Source organism: Chionomys nivalis, chromosome 18, assembly GCF_950005125.1.
Source record: "Chionomys nivalis chromosome 18, mChiNiv1.1, whole genome shotgun sequence".
In the NCBI taxonomy this organism is placed as follows: Eukaryota; Metazoa; Chordata; class Mammalia; order Rodentia; family Cricetidae; genus Chionomys; species Chionomys nivalis.
The window spans coordinates 38,027,621-38,038,061 of record NC_080103.1 but is presented as its reverse complement, the minus strand read 5'-3'; the positions used below and the strand labels follow the sequence as shown (position 1 = coordinate 38,038,061).

The 10,441-nt window shown below is 39.5% G+C and overlaps 1 protein-coding gene across 1 annotated transcript in view; it reads right to left on the bottom strand.

The window, feature by feature from the left end:
* Positions 1-1,317: 1,317 nt before the first annotated feature.
* The window catches only part of Zgrf1 (zinc finger GRF-type containing 1), a 51,591-nt gene continuing 42,467 nt past the window's right edge, over positions 1,318-10,441 (bottom strand). The window contains exons 20-25 of the mRNA XM_057792998.1: positions 9,208-9,335; positions 7,124-7,247; positions 2,839-3,015; positions 2,571-2,705; positions 1,637-1,898; positions 1,318-1,462 (exon numbers count right to left, since the gene is read on the bottom strand). Of these exons, the coding sequence (XP_057648981.1) occupies positions 1,326-1,462; positions 1,637-1,898; positions 2,571-2,705; positions 2,839-3,015; positions 7,124-7,247; positions 9,208-9,335 (963 nt within the window). The 3' untranslated portion in view covers positions 1,318-1,325. The remainder of the gene's footprint in view (positions 1,463-1,636; positions 1,899-2,570; positions 2,706-2,838; positions 3,016-7,123; positions 7,248-9,207; positions 9,336-10,441) is intronic.

The window sequence follows — 10,441 nt, the reverse complement described above, 5'->3', positions numbered from 1 at the left end:
GGTACACACCTACACACACAAATGAAAAGAAACAGCTGTTGCTCTACCACAAGTGTGGTTGGATTTGCTTTTTCTTTCACATAAGAGTTTCACAGGGACAATTATTTTTTAATATAAACAAATCAGTTACCATTTTTATTACATTAATTTATTTAGTATCTGTGTGAGGGTGGACCCTGTGGGTCACGGCACATGTGTGGTCAGAGGACAACCTGCAGGAGTCAGCTCTCCCTGCCGTGTACCAAGTAGGGGATCCAGGACTGAACTCAGCTTGTGAAGCTGGGTGCACAGTGCTTCTACCCACTGCACCATCCTGCTAGCCCTAGACTGGTAAGTTTTTATTATAAGAAAATTTAAGAAATTCAAGGAAACATTTTTCTGTATTCTAAATTCTAAAATAATTCTTAAATAAATACTGAATGACTCAGGCCAGTCACTAAAATGTTTTATTTGCTATAAATAAACACAATGATATCAATTATGATCAAGACTTTGCCATTTTTTTCTATCTGGATATCAATATATTCCTTTATAAACAATGTCAAGAATCATGTGGACTCAAGTGGTTTGATACTTATATGTATATATGTATAGAGTAACTATAAATATAGAAAGACTAAAGCAATTTGTTAATGATTGGTGAATAGTGAATTTCTAAGTAATTTTCTTTTCTTTCACATAGCTTCTGTATTTTGCATATTTTTCTGTAAGGAGAATATGTTAGCTTTAAAATAAAAAGGGTTTTATCCGTTTATTCTACTTATATACAAGTAAGTACCATGCAAATAATCACACAAGGGACTTGGAAGCGCTAACGGTGGCCCATCCTGTCCACCCCCCTGCAGAAGTATCTATGCAGTATAGTGCTGTGCCCACCTTCTCTGTTGCATTTTTTTTTAAAGTTTTTATTGTGAATTGTTTTAGTTTTTAAGTGGTGGAACAATTCATGTATTTCAAGTTCAAAAGAATCTGCTAGTGGTCTGGACTGGAGCTGTCTGGCACATGAACTTTTGATACTGCTGTACATTTTTTATGAATACTGATATTCTCAGGAATGGTTTTCTGACCTTTTTAAAATTGGTTTCTTTCACAAACAAGACATCTGCCTGTCACACAAACATCTGCCTATCTTAATATAAAATGCAGGCCTTTTTAAAGAACAAATTCTTACATGCACTTATTCAGCATGTTGTTTAAATAATGCAACATTTTTGTATCAGAGGTTTTATAATAAAGAAAAATATTAAAAATATACAGTATAAAACAATTGTCTGAATTTACAATACCAACACTCCTGGCCATGTTTTTTGTTGCTGCGGGTTTTGTTAATGAGATTTATCCTTAGATTTTTCTTTTTCCTTTTTCTTCTGTTTTTCTTCTGCTTGTTTTTCAAAATAATCTTTAAGAAGACGGTCCAGCTGTGGTTCACACTGGCTTGCATGCTGCAATCCATCTTCCCTTCCTGAAGAGATACAGAACATAAGAACTGTTCTTTACAGGGGTTTCCATGTTATTGTCCCCTCAGGCATCTCCCAAGGGACATGGGCCCCAGTTTTTCCTCATAAACCATCCAGGAATTAAGCCCACAAAGTCAGTTTTGATTAAAAATGCTTGAAATAAGTACATTTTTATTTACCTTCACAGTGTTGGATCACACACCCCCATAGGCGATTTTTCCTCAAACAGGATAAGCTTCCCACAATCAACAAATGCCTTCTTCCCCTGGTCAACGCAACATTCATTCGCTTTTCTGAGTCGATGAACCCTACTTGTCTCGTCCTCACGCAGGACAGAATAATGATTTCCTTCTCAGCGCCCTGAAAGGCATCCACTGTGGACACTTGTACAGCTTTAACATCAGGATGGCCGGTGTCCACAGCGCTCAGTAAATGGCAAATCTGCAGAGAAAGAAGCAGGCTCATAAAGTACAGAGATTATGAAGAACCTAGTCCCCAAACTGGTCAACACAACCATTTGAAGCAAACTAATTCAGGAACATCTTTCTTATAACTTGTGAGGATTTAGGTAAAAAGCCTCTAAAATTAAAAATGACATTATTATTATTTATGAAGCATAACCAAGTGATGATTAACCTATTGCATGGATTTTATTTGTATATGATAATTTGAACTGATAAGAAGCTAATAATGAAAAAGAAAAAATACTAAGAGAGAGAAGATTATAAAAATCTACTTAGAAGTAACTAGCTCTTTTGTACATCCTTAATTTACTGATGAAATATAATAATGCAAGAACATTTTGAAAAACAGAGTCTCAGTTCCATCTGTCCCCAGACACAAAGCATACACCACATTTTCTTCCTCTAATCTGTTTATTTGCATTTTGTCCCAACAGCTGTAAAGTGAATTTAATTAAACCTTGTTAGGTTTACATTGAGTTATGCAGAAAAAATCCAGGCCAGAAAAATACATCAGAATGTTCTTTTGTAAGTATACACATGACAGTCCCAAAGGTCTTAGGCACCAAAGTAAACTACTGCAAACGTAAAACCAAATATTATAGAATATGATGCTTAACATGTGACAAATATCACCCTATGTAGCACACACCTTGTACATTTGTGATTTGTATAATGTTATCACCCCAATCATGGAGCCTGCAATTCCACTTGCAATCAGTGATTGGATTAACTTGAGTGTAAAAGCAGCTTCTGCCACATTTTGAAAGCTGTTTTCTCTTTCAACCTGGAGTAAGAAACAGATCTCAAATTATCTTCCCAGAAAGGCCACAGGAAGACTCAGTGAAACCAGGCAAACAACAACAATAAAATTAACCAGAAATTAAGTAGTGATTCCCATCAACACTGATGTCATTCACCTGCTCTGCTCCGGTAACATTATAGAAACACAGTGTGGGCAGCCACTCCAGTACAGGGCTCCTCTCTGTCTCTGAAACGCCATTCACGAGGTTTCCTTCATAAAACAGATCGTTAGCTATGGCACTGATGACAGGGTGACAGCGGTATTGGGTTCTCAGCAGAATGGGTTTGTGACCCTAAAAAATTTAGATGGGGGAAAACAAAAATTAAAAGACAGTATTTTCTTTTCTCTAGAGAAAGAGAAATCATATTTAAAAGTTTTTAATGTTACATCATGTTCTTAGATAAATTACAACAAAGAGAGAACAGACTACAGATAAAATATTTTAAAACAAATTATAAAGTATGTTCACAGACTATAAAACCAAAAATGCAGAGTAAACCAACATTGTGCTTTTATAATCTCCTGGAATTTGGTCTAACAGTGAAGGTCTTCTAACATTAGGTAGGCCTAGTATACAAGCCTGTGATCTCAGCTCTAGGGAAGCTAAGGCAAGCAGATCACAAGTGCAAGCTCTATCTGGACTAAACAAGGAGTTCAAAGCCAACTTAGACACTGTCTCAAAATGCCAAGTGAAAAGAGGGCTGTGGTGTTTGCCCAAGGCAACAGTGTTGCCTACTATCCACCAGGCCCTAGGTAAACACCTGCTACCACAGCTACCACAGCAAGTTACTGACAGTTTGTTCACTTTCTTCCTTGGTACAGCCACTGCTTCATCAGAATATGCAAAGCAGCTCCAGCTCTCACTACGGCGCCCTTGCATCCCCGTCTCACCGCTCCAGTGAGCTTCTGGAGAAAATTATCTGCAAAACTTCCTGGTGTTACTAAAACAAACAAAGCAAAGCCAAGAGAAGAGAGCTGTGTCAGGGGACAGGAGCCGAGTGCTCAGGGAACAGAAGGAAGCCTTCCCAGAAATAAGACCAGAGGTTACCAGGTATGAGGCTGCGGCAGGGAGGAGGGAGGAGGGAATTGGAAGTTGTTATTTAGAAGGGACAAAGTTGCCATTCAGGATGATTTAAAACAAAACAGTGTGGGCTGATGAGATGGCTCAGTGGGTAAATGGCATTTGTTATCAAGTCTAATGACCTGAACAGAGAACCACTCCTATAAGCTGTCCTCTGACCTCCACATGAGTACAGACAGACAGACAGACAGACAAGACACACACACACACACACACACACACACTTTAAAGGAAATAAATAAAAATAACATAGTATGGCCATTAAGAGGATCAGCCCTTGCCACAAAACCTAACAACCTCAGTTTGCTCCCCAGCACGATTGTAGAAGAGCAGAACTAACACCCACACGCTGTCCTTTGGCCTTACACATGCAACCCCACAAATACACACATGTGCTTTCATATAATTAAAATAAAAATTCGGGCTTGTCACAGTAGCACACATCTTTAATCTCAGCACTCAGGAAGCAGAAGCAGGCAGATCTCTGTGATCTGGAAGCCAGCCTGGTCTACACAGAGTTCCAGGCCAGCCAGGACTACACACAGACAGAGACCCTGTCTCAAAACCAAGTAAATAAATGAACACAGATACAAAAATTCCCAATAAAATACTTTTAAAACTTCAACCACATTAGGGCGGTCATACAACATACCAAAGCTGGTCTCATCCCATGGATGTAAGGATGAGTCAACATACACCACCAGTAAATAAAGTCATACAGTACAAATACAGACTTCAGAGCAGCAATCATACGGGCATTATGCTTGTTAGTTTTAGTCAACTTGACACAAGCCACAATCATCTGGGAAGAGGAAACCTAAATTGAGAAAACTGCTCTATCAAACTGGCCCATAGCACATCTGTGGGGCATTTTCTCATTAATGACAGATGAGATGTGCCACCTGTGTACAAGAAAGCAAGTTGAGCAACCAGTGAACAGCTCTCCTGCCTTCTCTTCAGCTCCAGTCTCCAGGTTTCTGCCTTGGATTCCTGCCCTGACTTCCCTTCATGACAGACTACAGCTATAGACTAAATAGATTCTTCCCTCCCAGACGGCTATCGCTGGCTGTATTTATCACAGCAATAGAAACCCAACTAGGACAGGCTCACCTCACCAGAGGCAAAGTCAGCACCTCTTGGTGCTAAAGGACGAAGAAACTGGAAAGAGAAGGGACATAATAAAGGCTACACACACAAACCTACAACCAACTTACACCAAATAGTGAATATTTAAATAGCGAAAACAGCTATATTACTGAAATATACTGATTCAATGCTTTCTTCATCTAAATTCCAATCATCCCTCACAGAACTAGAAAAACAAACAAAACCCAAAACCAACTGTAAATTTCAAATGAAACTACAGAAGATCCCAGCTAGTCAAAGCAACCCCAAGCAGAAGATTGATGCTGGGAACATCACAGTCCTGACCTCAAACTGCCAGAGCCACAGTAACAAAAACAGCCGATATTGCACAGAAACAAACAAACCAGGAAAACAGAATAAAGCACCAAGAAAGGAAACCACAAAGGTGTCTAAATGTATACTGAAAAACACAGCTTCTTCAGCCCTGGAGTAGGGGAAACATACTGTCAACCGCGCAACCTACACCAAAACCAATCCAGAACAGATCCAGGACCTTTGGAGAAAACCTGAAACTCTGCACCTACTAAGGAAGCATGGTCAGGGGCAAGGATGCAAACAACACACAAAATAATACCCAGTAGTGACAAATTGGACCGCATGAAATTAAAAAGTTTTCTATATAGCAAAGTAAACCATGACCAGGGTGAAGAGTCTGGTGAATGGGAGACAATCTGCCAACTCTACACCTGACAGGGGATTAATATCCAAAACTTTCAGAGCTCTCCCAAAATACCAAAACTCAAACCTTAACCCAATCACTAAATGAGCAAACTGACTACACAATCCTCAAGAGAAAGACACGTTACAACAAATATATTTAAAGTGTTCAACATCCCGGGACAGTAAGATAGTTTGGCAAGTAAAGGTACTTATTGCCAAGTCAGAAGATCTGATTTTGGTCCCTTGAACAAACATGGTAGGGGATAACTTAGGTAATAAATTGTCTTGTGACCTCACCTATACTGTGACATGTGTGCCCCCAACTTTGCCCTCCAAATAAATAAACGTGAAAAGAAAAAAAAAGCATATATTATCCTTAGCTATTAGGGACATGCAAATTAAAACTGTTTTGAGATTCCATTTCACAGTCAGGATAACTATCATCAAGAACACACATGAAGGGGACTGGAGAGGCACTGCCACGGTTAAGAGCAATGTTCAATCCCCAGCTGCCACATGGCAGCTTAACGACTTTAACTCCAGTCCCAAGGCCTTTCCAGGCCCCTGCAGGCACTGCACACACATGGTGCACAGACATACATGCAGGCAAACACTCAGTGTGTATAAAAACAAATACAATCTCAAAAACAAAATTAGAAAAAGAAAAGCAAACACATGGTGATAAATGCCAGTGAGCATGTGGAGGACACCCTTTGGTCTCATGTTGGTAGGAGTGAAAAGAGATTTGGCAATTATAAAAATTCAGTTTGGAAGTTCCTTAATAAATAAATAAATTTAAAAATATAAATACACAGCTCGGCGGTGGTGGTACATTTCTTTAATCCCAGCACTCGGAAGGCATAGGCAGGCGGAGCTCTGTGGGTGCTGTAGGAAGTATTACAGCTTATATTTACCAGCCTACTGGGGTGTGGCCTCTTATACTATTTACACGTGTGGCCAGCCGAACCTGCGTGTGGCCCTTCTGTAGTTCCCCTTGCTTGGCTGCTCTTTTGGATCACGTGATTCAAGCGGTCAAGCAGAGGATTCTGATTTGTGAGTTTACCCCTGAATGACTATCTCTCGATTCTGAGCTAGTGTGGGATTTCTTTTAAGCGTCCGACCACCATAACACATATGAGTGAAATGTCAAGGTGAAAGGCATTTTTACATGCTAACAAAAATAAATGAAAGTTTAAGTATTTACAGAAAATTCTCTTTTTTTTCTCCATTAGGGGAAAAAATTAGAACTAGGTAGTGGTTGCTAGGTACTGTGACAAAATGTCACTTCACTGTTCCTCTTCACACTCATGGATAATGGAAGGTGGCATACACAGAGAAACACTTCTGTATTTAAAGCTATGTTAGAATAAGAGGATTCCACTGCCCATAAGATGAATACTTTTCAAAGACCTCCAACTACAAACTATTTAAGAACAAGGATAAGGTACCGTATCCTTTACCCACCCTCACAGTATACAATCAATGATAACTCAAAGTAGTGAGGAGTACATGCCATTAAGCAAAGTCGATCAAAAAGAGTTTGTTCCAATCCATTTTCATGAGCTGCATCAGAACCCTGAATTGTAGGAGGCAGCTGTTTGGGGTCTCCAACAAGAATTAACTTTTCACACTCAAACCTAAAAAGAAACAATATGGAAAATTAATCTAAGCAAAGAGAAAAGGTATACTCACATCAGTCATTGCTCTTTCTGAAATGTGTTCTTAGAATTCAAATGTAGAAAGTGCTCTAAGAACTAGCAAGGTTCAACGGTGCTAGCCGGCATATTAAAGGTTTTGAAATGTTACCTCACAGAATCTCGGGTTAGGCAGAGTAGAAGAGTGCTTTAAGACCTTTGATCTCTGGAATTTCATATAGCTGCTGGACAGCAGCAGTGTATAAATTCAGTGCTGGGGGCTGAGAGACAGGAGGATCTGGGACTCACTGCCAGACCAGCTGAAATGGTGAGCCATGGCTTCAGTGAGACCCTACCTCAAAAAATAAGGAGAAGACAGCTGGAAAGATGGCTCAGTGAGTAGGAGCACTTGTTCTTGCAGAGGACAAGGCTCGATTCCTAGCACCCACAGGTCAGCAACTGTCCACCAACTCCAGGTCACACATGATACAAAGACATATGAGCAAAACACTCACACACATAAAATAGAGTAAAAAAATAAAATGTTAAAATTAAAAAAGGAAAAGAATGTAAAGAACTACAAAGGAATACATTAGATGTCTACTCTGGCCTCACATGTATACGCATCTATCTGATACACATGGGTGAACACTGATACACACACCCATGTGGACGGACACACTTTCACTTAACATACATTTTTTTTCACATAAAATATATTAGGTGTCCCTTGCTTCTACATAGAGTTAGTGTTTCACAGAACACATTTGAGAAACAGTGATCTTAAGATGCCGGAACTCTAAAGCTGTCATCGAATTCTTTGGCTTCAACTATTTTAGAAGTGAGATAAACAAGGCCTGTAGGACAAAATGTCTAAGTAAGAGCAAGACAGTGTGGGAAAGTCCTAGGTTCACAGACAAACCTGTATCCAAATCTCAACCCTATCTTTCATATCTGTGGCTCTCCTTGCTTCACGCTCTTATCTCCTGGAGGGAGAAACTCCTCACGTGGCTGTTTAAAGGACCAAATGAAGGCCACAATGTACTTAGAATACAGCAGAACTGTGTTACTACTCTGTGCTCCACCCAGGGCCTCAGTGACCCTCCACCTGGTTGCTGGAGAGTAACCAAATCAGCCTGATTGCCCAGTGCCATTTCAGTGAAAAGCTAAATGTCTGGGAGTTTCCCAAGTCCCAGGCAAGCCCTAACAGCTGGTGTCCTACCGACTGATCAACTGGGGGCTGAGCAAGGTCTCCAGGTCCTACAGTGGTGGACTCTTCCTTAGAGGTGCCTTATTTTTATTCTCCATGGTACTGGGATTAAACCCAGAAATCACATTAACAATGTTTAGATTTCACACTCCTAAATTTCTAGAGACGGGGGTGGAGCAAAGGCAAGTGGTTAAGAGCACTGGCTGCTCTTCTAGAGGTCCTGAGTTCAATTCCCAGCAGCCACATGGTGGCTCACAACCATCTCTAACGAGACCTGGTGTCTCTTCTGGTGTGCAGACGTACATGTAGGCAGAACACTGTACACATAATAATAAACATTTTTAAAAAATTCTGGTGAAAAATTTTCATTTTCAATATGCTTTTCTATGTATTCTTTCATAAGCTTAAAAAATACTTTCAAAAGCTAAGCCATCAAATCATACAAGAGAAAGGAAATCAGGACACTGCCCAGTAGAGTTAGGAGCCACTAACCTGGCTAACAATCTGAGAAGTCCTATAATGGTCCTAGCACTAATCCTCTTATGGCTTTAAGGACTGTGTGATTCCAATGGCTAAACTATAAGTCTACAAAATTTTAATATATTTACTTCAAAAAGTTTCCCTCTATTATTTACAAAACTAATGTTAGTAACTGAATTGCTAAGAATTCTGACAAGTGTCTGTTAGGGACTGAACTCAGGAAAGGTCTGAAATAACTGACTTGTGTGTATTTTGGGAAGTCTTTTGGGTTACCTTGCAATAGGAAGGAGTGAGGCTGGTTCTGTCATCTGGCTGCACTCATCCAGCACAACCACAGGGAATTTAAGGTCATTCATGCATGGGAATGGGCAGGCTGCACAGGTAATGCCAACAACTCGAACCTTTATTTTAAAAAAGAAAAAAATGTGCTTTTGAGACAAAGACAAGATAGCCTAGGCTAGCTTACAATGCACTATGTAGCCCATGCTTAGCCTCAAAACCTACCTCAGCCTCTCTCCAAAGTGTTGAGATTATGGTTGTGAGTCACCATGCCCAGACAAACAAAAAATATCCCTAATCAATAGCTTTTAAAAGTAAATCAAGAATTTACTGGAGAACTTGAAGGTTAAGTCAGATGATTAACCAAACCTATGATTCCTGCTCATAAGAAATCAGTTGTCGGGGGCTGGAGAGATGGCTCAGTGGTTAAGAGCATTGCCTGCTCTTCCAAAGGTCCTGAGTTCAATTCCCAGCAACCACATGGTGGCTCACAACCATCTGTAAAGAGGTCTGGCGCCCTCTTCTGGCCTTCAGGTATACACACAGATGGAATATTGTATACATAATAAATAAATATTAAAAAAAAAAAGAAATCAGTTGTCATTTTATTGCTACATTTTCATTACTCTCACATACAAAGTAGGTGTTACAGAAAACAAGCTACTTTATAAGGTCAATAACAAGAACACATTCACTCTGACATTACAACCTAAGAAACATATTAAAGCATGAAGGGCTCAGGAAGCTTCAAGAGTGACATGTTTTCCTTTATCTTCCAGGTGTGCCTGAATTAATACAACACATATTTTATTAACACTCACCCATGTTTACCACAAAGAACACAGAATATGTTAACAAAATCAGCCTTTGCTTAACTTCTGAACGCTATAGCACTGTGATTAATTAAATAGGTAGCTTTCTAAGCAGGGCATGCCTGTAATTCCAATGTTCAAGGGGTTGAGGCAAGAGGACCAGAAGTTCAAGGGTAGACTGGGCTAAACAGTGAGTCCTTGACTCAAATAAAAGAAACTTCAAATGTACTTTTTTACCCGTTAGTGTATCTGAATTATATAAACCTTAAGCATTACATCAAAACATCATTGAGTTCAAGGCACGAAGCTCGAAAGGTTAATATTGAAAAATTATATAATATGCAATAGAAAAATTTACGAACTTTTAAAATTATACATTGTTATTGATCCATTATCTGTGAGTTATACACATATAT